The sequence below is a fragment of the Atractosteus spatula genome, chromosome 1, assembly GCF_055471065.1.
Source record: "Atractosteus spatula isolate fAtrSpa1 chromosome 1, fAtrSpa1.hap1, whole genome shotgun sequence".
Taxonomy (NCBI): Eukaryota; Metazoa; Chordata; class Actinopteri; order Semionotiformes; family Lepisosteidae; genus Atractosteus; species Atractosteus spatula.
In genome coordinates this window covers 64,947,606-64,968,385 of record NC_142706.1, presented here as the reverse complement: position 1 = coordinate 64,968,385, position 20,780 = coordinate 64,947,606, and the positions used below count along the sequence as shown (strand labels likewise).

At 54.6% G+C, this 20,780-nt stretch overlaps 2 protein-coding genes across 9 annotated transcripts in view; one reads left to right on the top strand and one right to left on the bottom strand.

The window, feature by feature from the left end:
* Positions 1-6,187: 6,187 nt before the first annotated feature.
* On the top strand, positions 6,188-10,319 carry LOC148841587 (HIG1 domain family member 1A, mitochondrial-like). Of its 2 annotated transcripts, none has more exons than XM_088917370.1 (4): positions 6,188-7,011; positions 8,158-8,238; positions 8,907-9,041; positions 9,451-10,319. In XM_088917370.1, the coding sequence occupies exons 2-4, from the start codon at positions 8,160-8,162 to the stop codon at positions 9,513-9,515; spliced, it is 279 nt and encodes a 92-aa protein (XP_088773496.1). In that variant the 5' UTR covers positions 6,188-7,011; positions 8,158-8,159; the 3' UTR covers positions 9,516-10,319. The 2 variants fall into 2 exon arrangements, with proteins under 2 accessions (XP_088773496.1, XP_088773487.1); XM_088917361.1 differs by lacking the exon at positions 6,188-7,011 and adding an exon at positions 7,052-7,402.
* Positions 10,287-20,780, bottom strand: part of slc11a2 (solute carrier family 11 member 2) — a 27,599-nt gene continuing 17,105 nt past the window's right edge. For 6 of the 7 annotated variants that reach the window (XM_088917348.1, XM_088917314.1, XM_088917340.1 and 3 more), the window contains 8 exons: positions 20,193-20,351; positions 19,557-19,643; positions 19,000-19,119; positions 18,597-18,746; positions 18,042-18,115; positions 17,711-17,864; positions 17,299-17,352; positions 10,287-11,653 (listed from right to left, as the gene is read on the bottom strand). In XM_088917348.1, the coding sequence (XP_088773474.1) occupies positions 11,576-11,653; positions 17,299-17,352; positions 17,711-17,864; positions 18,042-18,115; positions 18,597-18,746; positions 19,000-19,119; positions 19,557-19,643; positions 20,193-20,351 (876 nt within the window). In that variant the 3' untranslated portion in view covers positions 10,287-11,575. Of the gene's footprint in view, positions 11,654-17,130; positions 17,353-17,710; positions 17,865-18,041; positions 18,116-18,596; positions 18,747-18,999; positions 19,120-19,556; positions 19,644-20,192; positions 20,352-20,780 lie in introns of those variants that run through there. The other variant, XM_088917306.1, reaches the window with a different exon arrangement.

The window sequence follows — 20,780 nt, the reverse complement described above, 5'->3', positions numbered from 1 at the left end:
GGTGTGTGGTGAGGTACTGGTGCACTCTGGCTGCTGTCACATCATCCAGGTGGTGGAGGGGATCCCCATTGCCTGTAAAGTGCTTTGAGTGGAGTGTCCAGAAAAGCGCTTTATAAGTGTAAAGAATTACTATTATTATTAAAGATCTTTCTGTAAAGCCATCAAACACAGGTGACAGGTGAATGGACGAGTCTTCTTCCAGCTGAATTCTGGTACCCCAGATACCTCTGACACCTCAAACAGCAGTGCCCACACGCACTGCCCCCTGTGTCTGAGCTCCCAGGAGCGTCTCCTCTGCCGGTGCCTGGCACCAGTGCCTTCCCAGCACTCCTCAGAAGGACCGTTCACCTCAGCCAACACGCATTCATCTCAGACTGGCAAAGAACTCGGACTCGGAAGCTAACGTCTAAAAAACAAAACAAGACCTTCATGTCACTGCTGCTGCTGGGACCTGGAACTTATCAGACCGCTGTACTATAGAAGTCTCATCTATATCCCTGCATTGCACAGCGGTCTGATCCTGGCCAGGTGTCACAATGTCATCGACCAGACTCCCAGTGCACAGCGGTCTGATCCTGGCCAGGTGTCACAATGTCATCGACCAGACTCCCAGTGCACAGCGGTCTGATCCTGGCCAGGTGTTACAGTGTCATCGACCAGACTCCCAGTGCATAGTAGTCTGATCCTGGCCAGGTGTCACAGTGTCATCGACCAGACTCCCAGTGCACAGCGGTCTGATCCAGTCCAGGTGTCACAGTGTCATCGACCAGACTCCCAGTGCACAGCGGTCTGATCCAGTCCAGGTGTCACAGTGTCATTGACCAGACCCAGTGCACAGCGGTCTGATCCTGGCCAGGTGTTACAGTGTCATCGACCAGACTCCCAGTGGACAGCGGTCTGATCCAGTCAAGGTGTTACAGTGTCATCGACCAGACTCCCAGTGCACAGCGGTCTGATCCAGTCCAGGTGTCACAGTGTCATTGACCAGACCCAGTGCACAGCGGTCTGATCCTGGCCAGGTGTTACAGTGTCATCGACCAGACTCCCAGTGCACAGCGGTCTGATCCTGGCCAGGTGTCACAGTGTCATCAACCAGACTCCCAGTGCGCAGCGGTCTGATCCAGTCCAGGTTTTACCAGCTGCTTGGCTTCTATGCACTAATCCAATACAGGGGACCTTCAGGCTTACCTTATGTTGAGTGGATGTGTAACATTGATGTGCAGAGTCAAAATACTGAGGAATAAGTGAATTCCTATAGCATTTCTGCTTCAGCTGCACAGTCTGCAAGAGAACATCGCAGCAGGAGAAGCGTGGAGTGCCTCTAAACTGCTGTGCAGAGGAGGTCACATGGTGGGGGGTGGGGACGGGTGGGCACGTCTTTGCACAAAGGGTTGCTGGAGTGTGGAACAAAAACCCAACCATGTGGTTGGAGCCAATACCTTGGTTTCTTCCAAAAGCCGATGGTTTGTGATGCTTGGGTGGATTAGCAGATAGCAAGCAGGTGAGCTAGAGGGGTCAGATGGCCTCTTATCGTTTGTAACGTTTCTCGTGCGGCTGTAGGCCTGCCTGAGAGCTGATGGGTGGCTTGATGTTCCTGTTGCCAGTACTGAAGCTGTGACTCTCCCTGCCTGTCCCGCGAGTCCCTTGTCTCGAGTGTCTGTGTCCCGTGCTGATCTCTACTTGCCCCTTGTCTGGAGCGCTGGGTGTGGCGATGTTGGCCATGTTGTCGAAGCTGATGCCCCGGCTCCCTGCAGGAAATGGCTGGACGAGTTCCTGGGATCAATTACTGGACAAAGAAAAACAGGCCAAGGAGCGTGAGGGGCTGGAAGGCCGCCTCTCGGTTGTAACCTTTCCCATTTCCTTACGTTCCCACCCAGCTCCTTGCATCCTGCTCATCCCTATGGAGACAACACAGAAAAACAGGCTCTCGCTGTAGTGCATTCCGCACGACAGTCCAGTCACCCCGCCTCCTCCAGCCCACGCTGCCGGGGGGGTGTAACCTCAGCGGACGCGGCTGCTGGGTCTGCCGAGCAGACAGGCAGCAGCACACGCGCGCCCGGAGACAGGGGCGGGAGGGGCCGAGGAGGGACTCCTGGCTCCCGATTGGCTGACTCTGCGGAATGCCTGGTAACCTCCGCTGCAGGTCACATGGTCCCTGGGGGCTCTGGCACGCAGGGGGACAGGTCCGGGTGGAGCCTCCTGCAGCAGCAAGCTGGGCTGCAGTGAGGGCCAGTCCACAGCCTGGCGCTGTGGGGCACAGCCGAGCGGCGCAGTCCAGCCTGGCGCTGTGGGGCACAGCAGAGCGGCGCAGTCCAGCCTGGCGCTGTGGGGCACAGCAGAGCGGCGCAGTCCAGCCTGGCGCTGTGGGGAACAGCCGAGCCGCGCAGTCCAGCCTGGCGCTGTGGGGCACAGCCGAGCCGCGCAGTCCAGCCTGGCGCTGTGGGGCACAGCCGAGCCGCGCAGTCCAGCCTGGCGCTGTGGGGCACAGCCGAGCCGCGCCAGTCCAGCCTGGCGCTGTGGGGCACAGCAGAGCGGCGCAGTCCAGCCTGGCGCTGTGGGGCACAGCCGAGCCGCGCAGTCCAGCCTGGCGCTGTGGGGCTGCAGAGCGGCGCAGTCCAGCCTGGCGCTGTGGGGCACAGCCGAGCCGCGCAGTCCAGGAAGCAGGTGTGCAGTAGAGCAGTGTTCTCACTCTGCAGCCTGATCTCACCAGCCCTCAGAAGCTTAGCCAGGCTGGGATGGGTCCCCTGTGGGCCAGGTTGCTGCTCTAAGTGTCGCAGGGAGACCAGCTGGGGGCGCTCTTCCATCTGGACCAGAATTTCCAAGCCTCTGTCCCAGTATGGTGACTGGAGATACTGTGCACCAGGATGAGACGTGAAACTGAGGTCCTGGCTACTGGGTCATCACAGACCCCACGACTCTTTGTAACAGTGGGAGTGGGGTACCTTGGTGGAGCCATTTCTCCCTCTCGCCTGCTGTGTGGGGGTCCTCTTGTCTGTGGACAGTTCCTTGCTCCAGGGCAGGGCATCGTGGGTACTGCTGTGACGGGAGGGTGCAGTACAGCAGGGCGGCGCGGTGTGGGACAGGGGTACCAGGGCTGAATCGTCATAGAAACAGGGGCTACTCTGTAAATGATCCGTACCTCGCCCTGGCTCTTGCACAAACGCTGCACTGTCGCCCTCTCTGCCTCGCTCTCTCTTCCTTCCCCCACTGGTCAGTGTTCCTTCGATTGCGTCACGTTTCCTGATGCCCTCCTTCCCGGCTCCCGTCTGCTCTGCCTCTGCCCACGACCCCGGAATCCCCTCTTCCCCTCTGTTCCTCGGGGCTCCCCTCTCCCTGTTCCTCGGGGGTCGGGGGGCACGAGGCAGGCGTGGACGTGATCTGAGAGGTGCCCAGGCTCTGGCTCCGGCTCCCAGTGGCTCTTCGGTTCTGGAAGCTCACCAAGGCAGCTCCCTGAGCGATCGCACAGGGCCAGCAGCTCCTTCCCGACTGTCGGGGACTGAGGGGACACCTCCGCATCTCTGATAATCTCTTGGGATCTCAGAGAGATGGCGCTTGGGTTCTGTGCTCTAGGGGGTGGTGAGCTACCTATTCATGATCCAGCTCAGCACTGCAGCGTCCTTGCAGGGCCTGACACAGACGGTCACACAGAAGGGCTGGTGTTTAAAACCCAGAAAAAAGTGGATAAGAATATAATAAGTGTAAGGGTATTGTTGTTATTATTATTATTATTATAGTAGGACAGTGTGTGTACAGTGTGGGTGCCTGGATAGCTCTGTTGGCAGAGCTGTACAGTTTTCCTATGCAAATCTACAGGTATCAAACCAGTACAACAAGTCAGTTCTTTCTTGATATAAAAATGCACAAGTTCACGAACAGATATCTGAAAGCAGACGAGAGTCCCACCGAGACTAATCCCAACACACCTGCCGACAGGACCACGGATCAGGTGTCTGATCTACTGGTGAAGAGTGGGAGAATTGTAACTGGCATGTTTCTTTTCTTCCTCGATTGGATTTTAAAAAGAGTAAAAAATAAAATCAGTTCCATTTCAGGCCCCAGTGGTGTATCGGGGGAAGAGAAGCAGAGAGCAGGGAGGGCTCAGCGGAGACGGGGACAGACAGACGGGCCCTTGCCCACAGCTGGTGCTTATGTAAGTCAGCCAGGGCGAGGGGGGGTGGGGTCATGTGACTTTCAGGAAGCGGACTCCCCCGGCCCTGCCCCTGACTGGCCTCAGCGGAGCCTCGCTTCCAGGAAAGGGGCCTTCTGGGCAGGCGGAGGGGCCCGCAACAGGGAGACTCATTGAGAAAAACACCACCACGGAGCAGCGCGCGCCCCCCGTACCCTCTGTACCCCCGCCCCCACCACAGCCGGCCCCCCTCCCCTGAGAGAGGCTGGCGGAGCCCAGAAACCTCGGTGTGGGCAAATTCAGGACAGGGAAGAATCTCTGCCATTTTCAAATGAGCAGATGTGATGCAGAGCGGATCCAGCTGCAGACTAGAACCACAGCCCCCCTCAACATCTTAAATCAATTCACCAGTATATCTTCAACTGCTGTGCACTGAGCTGAGTAAGTGCTCAATAAATGATTTATTACATGAGTTCATAACCTTAATATCTGCAACATGAGTAATCAAGTTAACAGCCACAGTTCTGGCTGTCGCTGTGGGGACTGGAGGAGTTTCCCAGGAAGTGCTGACAGTGCGTGAGACCACAGACACGATATCACTGCCAGACTGCACAGTGCACTGCAGATTCTACACACTTTTCAATACAGACACACCTCCCTGCAGACACTGTGCACTGCACACACTACACACATCTCCCTGCAGACACTGCACTGCAGACACTGCACACTGTGCATTAAAGACACACCTCACTGCAGACACTACACACTGTGCATTAAAGACACACCTTACTGCAGACACTACACACTACATTACAGACACTACTGACTCCAGACACTGCATACTACATTACAGACACTGCACTGGAAACAGTAAACACTGCACATTACAGACACCAGTCACTGGAGACAATACCCACTGTACATTACAGACACAATTCTCACTAAAGTCTCTGCTCATTGTACAGTGTACAATGTACATTATAGACACTGCACACTACAGACTCTACTCACTGCACACTGCAGACACTGCACACTACAGACTCTACTCACTGCGCACTGCAGACACTGCACACTACAGACTCTACGCGCTGTGCACTGCAGACACTGCACACTACAGACTCTACTCACTGCGCACTTCTGACTGCACACTACAGACTCTACTCACTGCGCACTGCAGACACTGCGCACTGCAGACACTGCACACTACAGACTCTACTCACTGCACACTGCAGACACTGCACACTACAGACTACTCACTGCGCACTGCAGACACTGCACACTACAGACTCTACTCACTGCGCACTGCGCACTGCAGACACTGCGCACTGCAGACTCTACTCACTGCACACTACAGACTCTACTCACAGTGCACTGCACACTACAGACTCTACTCACTGCACACTGCACACTACAGACTCTACTCACTGCACACTGCAGACACTGCACACTACAGACTACTCACTGCGCACTGCAGACTCTACGTACTGCGCACTGCAGGCACTGCACACTACAGACTCTACTCACTGTGCACTGCAGACACTGCACACTACAGACTACCTACTGCGCACTGCAGGCACTGCACACTACAGACTCTACTCACTGCACACTGCAGACACTGCACACTACAGACTACCTACTGCGCACTGCACACTACAGACTCTACGCGCTGTGCACTGCAGGCACTGCACACCGCAGACACTGCACACTACAGACTCTACTCACTGCACACTGCAGACACTGCACACTACAGACTCTACGTGCTGTGCACTGCAGGCACTGCACACTACAGACTACTCACTGCACACCGCAGACACTGCACATTACAGACTCTACTCACTGCACATTGCAGACACTGCACACTACAGACTACCTACTGCGCACTGCAGGCACTGCACACTACAGACTACCTACTGCGCACTGCAGGCACTGCACACTACAGACTCTACTCACTGCACACTGCATACACTGCACACTGCAGACACTGCACACTACAGACTCGACTCACTGCACACTGCAGACACTGCACACTACAGACTACGCGCTGCGCACTGCAGACACTGCACACTACAGACTCTACGCGCTGTGCACTGCAGACACTGCACACTACAGACTCTACTCACTGCACACTGCAGACTCTACGCGCTGTGCACTCCAGACACTGCACACTACAGACGTTGATTGCTGGAGCAGTCCACACTGTACCAGAGATATACTTTAAATTCCATATTGCAGACACACCGCACAACCTGCAATCGATCTCTGGATCAGAGAAAACTCCAGTTTCAAACGAAATTCTTAAGAAAACTAATGGAAACAGATCATTCTCGGAAACCTGTTGTACAGCAGCTGATCCTCTCCGGGTTTACCGACTCCTAAGACGCTGTGTGTGTAACCCTGCAGGCTGTGCCGGAGATTTCAAGGCTGTTACCTTATTTTCAGCTATTATGCACAGACAGCTGTGTGGAGTTAAACCCGTTGTGTGAAACGTTATCTTTCTATTGCATCACGGCAGCTTGTTTTTGTCCATTTAATTTTAAAATATTTAGTTTGCATATCAAATTATACAATGATTCAAAGTCATTGTTTTTTTTATTTCCTGCATACATATTACTTTCGTAAAGTGATGTAGGGAAAATTTTGGTGATGCTTCTTTTTGTTGTTTTGTTGGGCTGGACTCCACCGTAAAAGAGATTTTATAATAACAAAGCTTGAAAAAAAGGAAAAACCACTGACGGCAACAGCGCCTTCAGCCTGGCCCGCCCTCTGGTGGCCGCCAGGAGAAAAACAGCCGGACTCGCGCACTGTCACGGGACCCCCAGAAAAAAAGTGCTCGCTCTGCAGAGGGAGCGCGCCGCTGATCGTGCAAAAGGGAACAGGAGACACAGGTACTGTAATCGTACTCCTTGGCGTTTAAGTGTGATTTGTGTCATTTACACCAAACACCACACGCCAGGGGGAAGCGGTGCTTACGAGCGCTTGTCGCTTTATAGTCAGGCTCTACTGCATTCAAAGCCGTATACGTAGTAGAAATGCAAAGTGCTATGTAGTAATATGATGTATGTGATTTATAGCGTATTGGCTTTTCAACGAGACTTCATTCTCCACGATACAAGCTACAGACGATGCTCTCCTAGTTACGTCACAAGGCACAGCTGTTATGTCACAAACACCGGCCCGGGGCACGTGGTGCGCCATGAGAGTCAGACCCAGCTAGCTGGTTCACCAGACCCGGGCTGCTCACAGCTCCACAGAGTAGGAGACCAACGCCTTGCCGAGGTAATCTGTGGTTTTAACGCGTTTCTGTTAAATCTCCGGCCCCGAGCCCTGTTATATCACGTCCCTCTCCCGGGAACGGCTAGCGGTGTCCTTCACACGGCTCTGGTAAAGGTTGCAGTGCGTCTCTACGACTCGTTTGCTCTCCAGCAGCGGTTTCAGACGAGAGCTCCGGTGCGCCTGGCTTGGTGTTTTGGGGAGATACCGGTTTAGGCGGATCTGGGTCTGTAGTGTTGAACCAGCGGCTGTGAGTGGGACAGTGCTGCGTCTCTCTCCGGGTCCGAGGAGCCCAGTGCGGGCTGCGCCTCTGTACGCCCTGCGGGTCGCGTCTCCGGTCTGGATGCGCCGCCGATCACCACCAGAGTAACACCAGAGCCTTCCGACTTGTCTTTAATGTTCAAGAACCGACACATGATCGCAAATGAGACTTCGAGCAGCTTGATTATGCTTGATTATTATTATTATTATTATTACTGCTGGTGCGAATCTGAAAATATGCGTGTGTTGGCAGTTCTGCGACTACAGCCGCTGTAGGACGGTGTCCGAGTGGCGGCAGTGTAGGACCTTGGAAGAGGACTCTTCTCTGCGGCCCGGGAGAGATCCGTCTCAGTTTCGTGGCTGGTTGTCAGGCAGAGCTGCAGCTGGGGTTGGAATGAGGGAAGTGTGCTTCAGTGTAACCCCACAGAGCACCCCGAGAGCAGAGCGTACCTAACCCAGCCTGTGCCCTTCCTCTCTTCTCTCTCCTCTCTCTTCTCCAGGGATGTCCTGGTCTTCAGACGGCGAGAGCCAGACCTCCAAGCTTGTGAGGAAGTCCAGGGACGCGCCTTTCGTCCCCATCGGTGAGCCAGAGCAAGGCCTGGTCCTGTGTGTGTTCAGGGAGGGTGTCTCTGGTCCTGTGGTGCTCTGTGTGTGTTCAGGGAGGGTGTCTCTGGTCCTGTGGTGCTCTGTGTGTGTTCAGGGAGGGTGTCTCTGGTCCTGCAGTGCTCTGTGTGTTCAGGGAGGGTGTGCAGTGCTCTGTGTGTGTTCAGGGAGGGTGTCTCTGGTCCTGCAGTGCTCTGTGTGTGTTCAGGGAGGGTGGCTCTGGTCCTGCAGTGCTCTGTGTGTGTTCAGGAAGGGTGGCTCTGGTCCTGCGGTGCTCTGTGCCCGGGCCCTGTGTGTGTTCAGGGAGCGTATTATTCTTGTACTTAGGAGATACTGAGAGCTCACACTCCACACAAGACCACAGCACTTTGTACATCATAATACACCGCCTGTAACATACCATGAACTGAGCCAGGTGCCCAGGCTACTGAGCCAGCTCTGAGGACTGAGGGCCCTGGCTCGGTTCTGTGCTACTGGCCTTGTACTTGGTGTCCCCGGGCCTGTGGCTCTAGCGGTTCTGAGCCCGATATGAGATGTTGCAACTGTGCTGCCGTGGTGACGGACTCTGACCCCTGACCCCTGACCCCCGACCCCCGGGGGTGGTGTGGCATCTCCATGTGTGGCTGACTGCGTGTGTCCTGTCCAGGCATGGCGGGCTTCGCAGGAGTGGTGGCGTACGGGCTGTACAGGCTGAAGTCTCGGGGCAGCATGAAGATGTCCGTCCACCTGATCCACATGCGAGTGGCCGCGCAGGGCTTCGTGGTGGGCGCCATGACGCTGGGTGAGTGGGGTGGGGGGTAAAGTCTGTACTGCGGGACACATGGCTGCGGGTTAGCCCCTCGCCGTCTCTCCCTCCCTGCTCCCTCGCTCTGCGGAGGGCCTGTTACACATGGCAGGGTGTCATCACCTTCCCCTGTGCCTCGGGGCTGCTGGGAGCTGCAGCGGGCAGCTGGAGCAGATTCCGCCCTTTTCAGAATCATTTCTACAGATCGCCCCCTCCTGCTCACTGTCGGTCTGTCGGACGATGGGACGATGCCCGCCTTGGCATTCCCAGGAAAACCTGCATGAAGTAACTAACGGGCCTCAGGGAGCTGGGAGCTGGGAGCTGGGAGCTGGGAGCCCCCCGCCCACCCCTGACCTCCCTGCAGTGCCCCTGCTGCCCAGGCCTGAGCGCTGCCCTCTCTCCGCAGGTGTGATCTACTCCATGTACAGGGAGTACTTGGCACCCCGGGATCCCAGCCAGTCCAGTAAGTGAGAGGGGCTGCCGCTCCGCCTGCCCTCACCGACTCCGCGGAGATGCACTGCCCTCCCATCGCCGGCAGACCAGCACCATTTCCAGAGGTTACATCAGACTGCTTGTCTGCTCTCCGTGAACTTGTCCATTGTGAACTCACCCTGAGGCCTTGTCAAGGCTGACTCCCAATGCACAGCCTTCTGATCCACACCAGGTTTTACTGTGTTGTCATCAGACTCCCAGTGCACTGCAGTCTGATCCACTCCAGGTTTTACTGTGTTGTCATCAGACTCCCAGTGCACTGCAGTCTGATCCACTCCAGGCTTTACTGTGTTGTCATCAGACTCCCAGTGCACTGCAGTCTGATCCACTCCAGGCTTTACTGCGTTGTCATCAGACTCCCAGTGCACTGCAGTCTTAAAATCATTTGACATGCTGTGTAAAAACCACCACCAGGTGCTGGAGATCTCCAGCTTGCTAATTTGTTTTTGTGAACAGGTTAATCTGTCCAGACAAATGTGTTCAGTTAAAAAATGTACAGAATTTACAATTTTGCTTTTCTATTTCATCAGTACACCTTTTACAGTCATGTTACAACTTTTAAGTACCAGACATGGATCATAGTGCTCTGCTGTGGGAGTCTATTATTCACTTGGTTTCATCTCACATTGAGATAACTTTACTAACAGCAGGCTGGATATAAGGAAATAGTCAAGAATAGAGAATTAGCTATTTATCTGTGGAGAACAGTCAACTGATGGCTTACTTCACAAAGGAAAATAATAATGTGACTATAAATTAAACTAATTTATTTGACACTTAAAAGTTTTTCTTTCTTCCGTTTACAAAAATGGGTTGAGATACTGAGACACAGTCAGGACGGCAGTCCTGGTGCCACGAGGCTGGGTTCACTCTTTAACAGGTTCACTGCAGCATACCATGGTGAAAACAGCATGAACATACAGTACAGTCAGGCGGAAGGAGGGGTGGTGAGGAAATCATGATGCAGACAATAGTGTAAGCATGATCAGAGCTGGGGGAGTCTGCTGGATCATCATGCTTTACAGCAGTAAGGTGTTATAAAAGCCTGTCTGGGCTTTGACCTTTGACCCCACGAGCAGGTCACATGACCTGCACCACATTAGCGTACAGGATGACGGGTCTGGAGTGGCTGGGCCATCACGCAGGGCGTCCATCACCCTTCTAGCCTGGGCACCTCAGTGCGTACCCTGCTAATGCCCAGGACCGCAATCACGTCCCTGATCTCTCGCCTGGACCGGCTCGTACCGAGGTAATCAGGTCATGTACCGTCTTCTGTGAGAGCCAGCAGGACAACATACAGCCTTCAGCAGCACAAAGGACCTGGGCACCTCTGAACCATTCAATAAATAAAATCATGGATAATTAGTAACTGAAATGATCCTTTGATTAATTAGCCCTGGTGCTGCAGAGGACTAGAGAAGGGTCAGGAGTAGCAAAGACACGAGCTGGACGTGCTAAGACTGGCCACTCCCAGTCTCGAGGTCACCTCCCGAGCCCAGGGCTCTCGAACGTTACCATTTCAGTAGTGAGACGCCTGCAGCTGTCTGTTCGTCTCGCCGCACGCCGGCGCCACTCCTCAGCGTTCCCCATCGGACAGGAAGACTCGGGAGAGGCTCCGGCCCAGAGAGGCCCGCCAACTGGCTGGGGAGGGAGGGCGCTTGGTGCACAGTGTGAGCCTGGCTCTTGAAACCGCAGCTGCAGCTCCCTTCCAGGGCAGGGCTAAGGCACTTGACTGTAATTACAGCAGCCGACCCCGCGGTGGCGCTGGCGGGCCCAGTCGGGGCTTGGTGGTTCTCAAGGCTGCTACCTTGGCAACCATTTAAAATGGACATTAAAAGGAATGTTTTTGTTGTAGTATTGCTCCCACTTTGTTAAAAAAATATACCTAAAAAGGAAATAAAAAGATGCATAAGGTAAAAAGGATTCTCAAGAGCAGCGGTTTTCCAGTTGTCGTCGGCCGACAGGAGCCTCTCCGGAGACGACTGAAATCTGGGCGAGGGGGCAGCCCCGAGGTCACCCCCAACGTGCTCCTGCTACTGCTACCGCTCCGCACACGGCTGGCCGTCCATGTTGTTCAGGAGGTAGAGGTCGGTGTGCACGGTCAAGCCCACACGGAACTGCGGGGGGGAGAGGGGACAGAGAGTTACACGGGGCGGGCTGGACTGGGCCGGCGGGGTGGCCAGCGCCCGACGCAGAAGGAAACCCCCATGCAGGAGTGCGCCCAGCCAGGGGCCACCTTGTGACCCCACCTGCTGAAGCAGGATGCCGCATAAAGACGGGAGAGGTCAAGGATCTGGGGACGGGACCCTGTTAGGAAGAGTCTACAGAGACAGTGGGCGGCCTGGGGTTTCCCTCTGGGTCAGGCTTTGACCTTTGACTTTCCCACCGGAGGATACTGCTGAATCCTGAGCACAAATACAGCCTGGGGGCTATCAGAGTGGGAACCGAGCTCTTGACCAGGTCAGGCGATCACAGCGGTCATTAACGCACATCTGTTATATTGATGTGCCTCTTGACCACACAGGACCTCAGCCAAGGGCCTGAACACCTCTGATAACCCCTCCCCTGCTGTGTCAGAGATAACGAGATGTTTTCATTCATACAGCTCATTACCGACCCGGGGAATCAATCAAGAAAATTAACGGGCAATCACAGCCAGATTAAGAGCTGATTTCTGCTGGTCACGAACAGGTGAGGCCTGGGACTGTGGCTCTGCGGCCTTCACCAGCACGTCCACTCAGCGTTCAGATTTCTGGGTCGGGGGAAGGGGGGGTGCAGGGCTTTGTCATTTCCATCTGCAGTGTAACCAGACCCTCCCTGATCAGCAGTGAAATGTTTCAGTTCTTAAAGCCTTTGGGATTTGTGTTCCAGAGGTCAGCTCCGTGTCTGGATACAACAGGCTCCTGCCAGTCCAGGTCCTGTTTTCCTAACAGGAAGGTCTGGAGCAGTTGTGGCTCCTGTGGTGAATACGTGGAACAGAAACCCTACAGTGCTGGAAGATGGCTGGGGACAGGGAAGCCTGGACTCAGCTGGGAGTTTGTTTGAAGGCAGTGCAGGGCTGCTGGGGGCAGGGGTTTGACAGAGGTACAACACACCCCCGCCTTAAAAGTCCTGGCGGCTCGCTTTGCTGGTTTGCCTACAACTACACAACAGATGACCACTCCCGCTGGAGGAGGTTAGGGACATTAGAGAGTGACCACACCCTGCCTGACCACGTCTCCATGAGGGGGTCTACGGTCTGAACACCTGCCCAGTGTATGTTACATCTAGCCTGGGGCAGGTCTGCAGGAAAAAGGGGCTGACCACAGTCTGGGCAATGCCCTGTCTTCAGGAAGCCAGAGACAGGAAAAAGATCTCACTCTGACCCTGGGAATGTAGGCTATAGCAGATGGAAAGGTACCAACACTGTGCAAGACGAGATCAGGGGGTTATTTTTGGAAAGGAGGGCAAGGTTTGTTTAATCAGTGGAATTTGTAAGCGTCTGCTGGGAAGTTAATACAATTTTTGTGATTAAACATCCTGCGATCTACCTGTTCAGTGGGTGACAGCTTAGCCTGTAGACATGGCAAAGGGCACCACAGCCGCTGGTGGCAGGCTCCCCGCCCAGCAGCGCCCCCTGCGGGTTAGCGCGAGGCACAGCTTCCTTACAGAGCAGGGCTGCCTCACGCTCGGCCCGGACAGCTTGTAATGCAGACATGACTCACAGCACACCACCATTACCACCGACATCAGTACAACAGATCTGTCCCCGGCCGGGCCCAGTGCGCCCGTGGATCCGTACTGACTCGGAGCCCAGACTGGCAGAACCACGGTGTGGCCAGCTGCGAGTCTGGGACAGGAACCGGACCAGGGCATGACACAGGGGAGGGTGCACAGCCCCCGGAGGACACCCTGGCAGGCCACAAGGGGGCGCTATACAGACGGGCTACTGTCTAATGAAGAATAGTGCCTCGGGGCTGGAGTGGGCAGGTGACAAACTCTAAGTCAGTAAATCACTCGAGTGGCCGGCGGTAGCCCCCAGCCTGTGAGTGGCACGGTGCTCTCTGCTGAGACACTCCAGTCCGCTGACCGCCGTCTGAGACACTGCTACTGCGGGATCGAGGCACTTCGGCTCATTTCATCCACATGTCCTCAAGCGATGCAGAGAGGCCCCGCGGGCGATACTGTCCATCAGAACATGGACACCCCAGAAACACGGAGACCGCGCTCCCCCACAGCGGCTCTTCTCCCCGGCACAGCGCCCTCTGCTGTCCACAACAGGGCAGCCCGTGAGTGACGCCCAGGGCTTTCTGCCAGGCTGCAGGGGGACACGTTGGGCGGAGATCACTCAAGAGGACGGTTTCTGGGCTGCAGGCAGGAAGCAGGGGGGCAGCTGGCCACTCCCTGGGGGAGGGGGGGGGATATTACCACATGGCCACACAGCACAGCAGAAACAGACACACCGGTTCAATGCACACACTGGTGTTCTTTATTTGTGTACAGTCGTCATCCAGAAGTAAGAAAATCACTGTACAGAAGCTTATCTGTGCTGATTGGGTTATTATAAAATTATCTTTCTTCTCCCAAGTGGGCTGTTCGGTCGATTTTAATTTTAACACTGGTTACAGGCATCGACTGCACCCTATGATCAGGGCAGCCGACATGACACATCATACAGGATCACACATGATCGAGAACCATGGTGGACACACTGTACACATGTCCACACAATAAAAAAAAACATTGATACAGATTAAAATCCCATGATTAAAATGAAGCTGACCAGCCTGAATGCTGTCACATTCATAGAACATACTCCCATTTTATTCCTATTGCAACCTGCTCCATCGCAATCTATCCCACTGCCAAAACCCCACCCATCCCAGTCCCATCTCTCCAGTACATTCCTGCTCGCACTCATTTAAACAAATAAGAAATCTGCACATGTGCACATCCAAAGTGGCACATGTGCCTTTTAGGGTGTCAATTTCATACCCTGTCCTCATTAGTGTTTTACATTTGACTTTAAACCTGGTTTGAACGGACTTATAACTCAGTTTGAACCCACCACAAACACAATTGAACACTGAGCTGTAACCCCCGAGTCTGAGTACTGCTCAGGAGGGGGAGGGGAACACAACTGAAGGCCTAATTAGGTTAGCTGGACATTGCCAAATCCTCCACTATACCACAATGCTTTGCAAGAAGACAACACCACTCGCAGCACAGGATTTCGCTGCCTGCGTTAACACACCAGCACCCCAGTAGTGTCCTGATTCCTCTTTTGCACAGGGAACACTGAGGCTGGTCTGCTCACACCACTGGGTCACACTGTTCCTGAGCGAGCCAGTACACAGCGACTACACACACACACACACACACACAGGTGAGGCGTTACCCTAATACCACACCTTTGAAATTAAATATCGACTTCCTGTGTGAGGATCTACGTTTGGCCCTGCAAGACACAGACGGCCAAGCTGATCTCAGAGGTAGAGAATGAATGAATCCACACGATCTTTTACAGTCGTGTTGTGCAGACAGGCTGCTCAGTTCTCCAGAAAAGCCTTTTTAAACCCTGTAAAATCGTACAGAACATGCACAGCTCCAGCAGAGGGAAGCCAGGAAGAGGCACCATCAGCCCCCACTCAAAAGCTCATGCAGAAATGCATCTTAATATTGTCAACTCAGCTTAAACACTAGAGACATGTTTCTCTTACTTCGTGCCTATGGATGTGTGGCCTTACCAGCACTGAAACAATAATGAAACTCCCAGCAATAAAACAATGTCAGCTGTACCTGATGTGCTTTGATTGTCAACTTCTTTCAAAATCTTAATCATACCAACGAACAAAGAAAAAAAATACTGTGCAATATGAGTATAACACCTGTCAAAGTGCTGTCAGACCATCTGCATCAAAGGGGCAGATCTCCAGTGAAATACATTTCAAATACTAGAATATGACACACAGGAAGGCTGATGGATCTTTTCCACAGCAGCAGCAGAGTGCAGGAAGCCTGAGGACACAGGCAGGGAGGGAGGCAGTTTTGACACGGGCCGTTTAAAGCTCTGCAGTTACCCCGGGCCGCCACCAGGGGGCGACAGGACACGAAAACTAAGCTTCCTGCTAGGAGGCTCCATGGAGGAGAGCCGGAGGAGATCCGAGAGAACTAAACCAACATGCACAACATGTGAGAGCATGCAGACAGCTGTGTGGGCAGAGGAACGCCACATATAAGGACAAAAGAGAAAAAAAACTGCTCTTTCACATCAAACCAGAAGCCCCTGAGTTGAATATCTTATCGACGGGAATACTGTTTTCATTAACTGGTGCCTCCCAGATCTGGGTCTGGGCAGACAGGGCGCTAGTCCAGAGTTCTGATCTGACCGAACCACAACACGAACACCCGATTTAAAATGATCTAGGGGCTACAGAGAGGGGCAATGGAGAATTATTCGCGAGGACAACAAATAAGCAACAGTGTGTCAGCTAGGCTGCAGGAGTGGGGTTCCGTCTCCACCAGAGTTCGAGGGTTCAAGCCGGGGAGGAGCCTTGAACTCCCTTCCCATTCCCAGAAGGCTACCGTGTTGCTGGTTTGTTGTGTTTCACCCTTATCAATGGAGCATATTACAGACTTAACTACTCACAATTAAATGTCTCCTGATGTCCAGTTATCCCTGACCTTTACAGCTGATGGGGACCCTTGTTCAAGCAACCCCTCTCCCCAAATTAAAAAAAAAACACTCAGACTGAAGTGTAGTTAGTATAAACCACACAAATCAATTAAAGATTCTCAACCAGGCATCTGGGAACCCCAGGGGATCTTCAGAGATGTCTAGAGAGTGTAGAAAAAAACAACCCACTGCAGTCTAGCAGTGAAATCCGCTCTACTCCGACCAAGGACCTGTTCACCCACAACTCTTCCTGCAGCACAGCTAGTAATCACTGCAGACGCCAGCTTGAGGTTCTGTATAGTTTGAGGGATTTTGTTCAAAAAGGGTCCCCTAGCCTGAAAGGGATAAAACCCCCCTGTAACAAAATAATTTCATTCAATTAAAAAATGCTAAAAGCAGACACTTGGCTGAGAAATACAGTGTTTGAGAGAGCCCTGCCGGGCCCAGTCCTTCAGGAACAAATTCTGAGGATCTCTGACTCAAGATGGGGGCTGCAGTCGAGCACACAGCCTGCACCCCATCAAATAAAAACGCACCCCTAAAACCTGCTTCTGGCAGGCACACAGGCCGAACACCACCTTGAGCCTCCTCCTGTTACAGCTCCAGCTGATCAAGAACACCCCTATTCCGAGGAAGAGCTCAGGAAGGGACCCAGCTGTACTCCAGGAGGGCTCATCAGAGCTGAGACTAGAACTGAGCCCAGGACAGGGGCATCCAGGGCAAGGTGGCGACACAAACGGGTCAAAATTAAATCACCAATTTGACGGGAGTCCTGGGTGTTCCCATCACAAGCCTTGACAACAGAACTAACTTGGAAAGTTAAACATGTAGGGAAAATCATGACCAGGGCCCATTTTATACAGGCTACAAGCAAGAGCTAACTCTCCTGCAGACCGGAGATCAGCCCAAAGGGTGCAATTGTGTGTATGGGGGGGGGGACTGATGAAAACAGGCTGAGCCCCACCCCACCACACAAAGCATCCTTTATCCCAGCAGCCTCAGAGAGATCCGGCGCACCCCCGGTCCGAACCCGGCAGCCCGCCACGGTGCAGGTTAAGCGTCTGACTCGGACGGCTCCTCGATAAGGACCCCTGGCATGTTCCTTACCCTGCTGCCCACGTCCAGACACTTCACTCCCAGCACGATCAGGCACTGCCAGGCCTGCAGGGAACAGAAACCAACACAGGCCGCTGTGATTCAGGAGAACATGCACGTCACTCGGACACCTCCACATGCAGCATCACAGGACACAGGACACGTGTGTGCCTGCTGATCACAGCAACATGCACCAACACAGACACGCCACACACGCGTGCACTGATCACAGCAACACACATGCCACAAGCATGTACCTGCTGATCACAGCAACACGCACCAACACAGACATGCCACATGTGCACCTGCTGATCACAGTAACACACAACACAGACACGCCACACACATGTGCACCTGCTGATCAATGCAACACACACCAACGCAGACACGCCACAGCTTGATAAAGGGGCCGCGATTCACTCACCAGGTAGCCCACGAAAACCAGGTAAGCCACGGACAGCAGGGCAGCCAGGACGTACAGCAGCACGCTGCCCAGGCCGGCCACGTACACCACCACAAAATACATGTTGATGGCGCAGACCACCAGGATCAGCAGCCCACCACCGATCTTCCACGCGCTGGGGGGGGAGACATACGTCATGCCAGACTTAACAAACGAAGGTTCATCACAGTGGGGCAGTGTTGCTACAGTGCTCAGAAATGTCTGTAAATACTCTCAGAGATACAGCGGGAGTTTTCTGTTTGTCACCCGGTCTGGGCCGCTGCGGGCAGGCGGGCGAGCTGGTCTTACTCACAGGCCGTTGGTGAAGTCGCTCATGACGGAGGTCAGGCTGGTGAAGGTGAGGATGGGGATCAGGGCGAAGGGCAGCTGTGAGTGACACGGGGGGAGAGACGGAAGTTAGACTCTCAGCCAGCAGCCCTCTGCCGTGACCGACTTGTGCACAGTGTACTGGTACAGGCCTTGTGGAAGATACGACTGCACACATGGACACATAACACCCATATAATGAACAGTGTAAGATTGGGGCTCCCCTGGAGCAGGGGTACAGTCGGTACCCCGATGGACTGGGGCTCCCCTGGAGCAGAGCTACAGTCAGTACTCTGCAATAATGGGGCCCCCCTGGAGCAGGGCCACAGTCGGTATCCTGATGGACTGGGGCTCCCCTGGAGCAGGGCTACAGTCAGAAACCCCATGGAGTACGAGCAGTGGACAGCTGTATGCTCTGCTTTGTGTTCCTTTGTAAGCTGCAGTTTATTCGTCGACAGCGAGCTCCGGTCAGTGTGAGGGTCTCGGGGTGTCACTCTCTCGCTCCACCTCTGACCTGCACCCAGCCTTGGTCCCCCCTCACCTGCAAACTCTGCAGCACGTTGAGGAAGTCGTTCATGCCGGTCAGGTGCTGCACGTCCTGGAAGATGGCGACCAGCAAGGTGGGGGTAATGGCGATGGAGCGGGTCAGCAGGACCCGGGCGAAGCGAGACCAGCGCAGGTTCAGGAAGCCCTGAGCAATCGGAGAGAGAGGGGGGGCGTGAGTGAGGGAGAGAGACACTGCTTGTTCATAGCGCGGACCCCCAACATCCCAAAACCCAGTCAAGCCCCGTGAGGTCCTGCTCATCAGAACTCAAGAGGTCCTGCAAGGAAGGAGGCCTTTCGGCTGGACTGAGACCCGGCGCCCTGCATGTTTCCACCCTGTGAGAAGAGGTCACGACCCCTGGGTGGGGTCTCCCCTCTCCTCGCGTCCCCCCAGAACTCACCTCCATGACGAACTGCCCCGAATACGTCCCCGTCATAGTGGAGCTCTGTCCTGCCGCCAGGATCCCCACGGCCCAGATGTAGAGTGCTGCCGGCCCGAAGAAGCAGCCCAGAACCACGCCCTGCGCAGCAGACACACAGAGCCATGGGGAATCAGTGACCGTCCGCATCACACTGGGGCGGAGACACCTTCCTCCGCACGCAGGCCAGATCAGAGCAGGAGGAGCGTCTTTCACAGCTCAACACAGCTTTTCCCCATTCAGTCCCCACGCCCCACTCTCAAAGCCCCCCGCGCCACACTCTCGATCCCTCGATCCCCCCATCTCTCAATGTCCCCTGCCCCCCCACTCTCTTTGGCCCCTGACCCCCGGTCTCCTCGATCCCCCCGTCTCTCAATCCCCCCGTCCCCCACTCTCCATCGCCCCCACCCCGCTCTCAATCCCTCCTTCTCAATGCCCCCCGCCCGGCTCTCAATCCGCATCCTGACCCCCCAGAGGACTGTGCCACCACACTGCCACCAGCCTGTACCCCCTCTCCACCTGGACCCCGGAGTGCTCACCCCCTTGTAGATGTCCACTTGCAGCGTTTGGTTGTTGCTGGGGAAGAGGCCAGAGTGCGGGCTGCTGTGGTTGACACACATGTCGTGCTGCAAGAGGGGAGACAGATCAGAGAGCGTGAGGGTGATGCTGTCCAGCCTCCTCACAGAACCCCACCCAGGACACTGGGCAAACTTCCCACTGTCCAGTCTCACTGGACCCCATCCAGGACACTAGCCAAACTGTTCCCACTGTCTCCTCACAGTCTCTTCACAGAACCCCACCCAGGACACTGGGCAAACTGTTCCCACTGTCCAGTCTCACTGGACCCCATCCAGGACACTGGGCAAACTGTTCCCACTGTCCAGCCTCCTCACAGAACCCCACCCAGGACACTGGGCAAAGGGCTCCCGCTGTCCAGTCTCCTCACAGAACCCCACCCAGGACACTGGGCAAAGGGCTCCCGCTGTCCAGTCCATACAGTTTCCACCTGTCCCTGAACTACACTTCACTGAAGAGACCCAGACGGACAGGACTGTCCTTCCCTCTGCAGCTCAGCAGGGTGACCAGCAGTGTTTCCCCGGAGCCTGGCTCCTGCTGCCCCGAGGCTAGGGGCGCGCCCAGCGCCCCCAGGCGCAGATGAGGGCATGCCCGCTCACCACTTGCTGGTTGGTCTGCCCGTAGAAGGCCTCGGCGAAGACGGTCACGACAAAGACGTTGATGAGGAAGGAGACGAAGAGCGCGATGCACGATTCGATGAAGAAGTACTTATTGGCCTCTTTGACCTCCTTCTTGTTGGCGCGGTTGACCTGTCTTGACTGCAGAGAGAAGGCAGAGAAGGGTTGGCGACCTGTCGCAGTTGTAGTTGTAGTTAACTGTTGCCGTGCTTCAGCAATGCTGTAATGGATCAGTTAAGCCAACAAAGCCCTCTGGACTGAGGAGCAGAATTCTGGACCTCATCTTGCTTTGACACCTAAGAAACCTGAAGAAACACGGACAGCCGAGTGCCTGTCGATGTGCAAAGCCCTGCACCGTGCTCCGATTTCTCCAAAATTCCTCCTCTCGCCGGGACTTCCCGTGTATTTCGGTACGTAATCTGGAAATGTCATTCTTGTCAGTTTTAGAGTAATACTGCACAGCAGACCAGATGCGAAGGAAGTCTGAAACACACACGAGTTCTGCTTCACTAGTGCATTTCTAACAGACTGCTACTGTAGCTGGAGAACAGTGCACCCACCCCCCCCCCC

What these genes read in the sequence shown, in the direction of transcription:
- LOC148841587 (XM_088917370.1), top strand. Translation starts at nt 8,160, where the DNA reads ATGTCCTGGTCTTCAGACGGCGAGAGCCAGACCTCCAAGCTTGTGAGG. An exon ending in CGCGCCTTTCGTCCCCATCG is followed by an intron (nt 8,239 to 8,906) that starts GTGAGCCAGAGC and finishes TGTCCTGTCCAG; the next exon opens with GCATGGCGGGCTTCGCAGGA. An exon ending in GGTGGGCGCCATGACGCTGG is followed by an intron (nt 9,042 to 9,450) that starts GTGAGTGGGGTG and finishes CTCTCTCCGCAG; the next exon opens with GTGTGATCTACTCCATGTAC.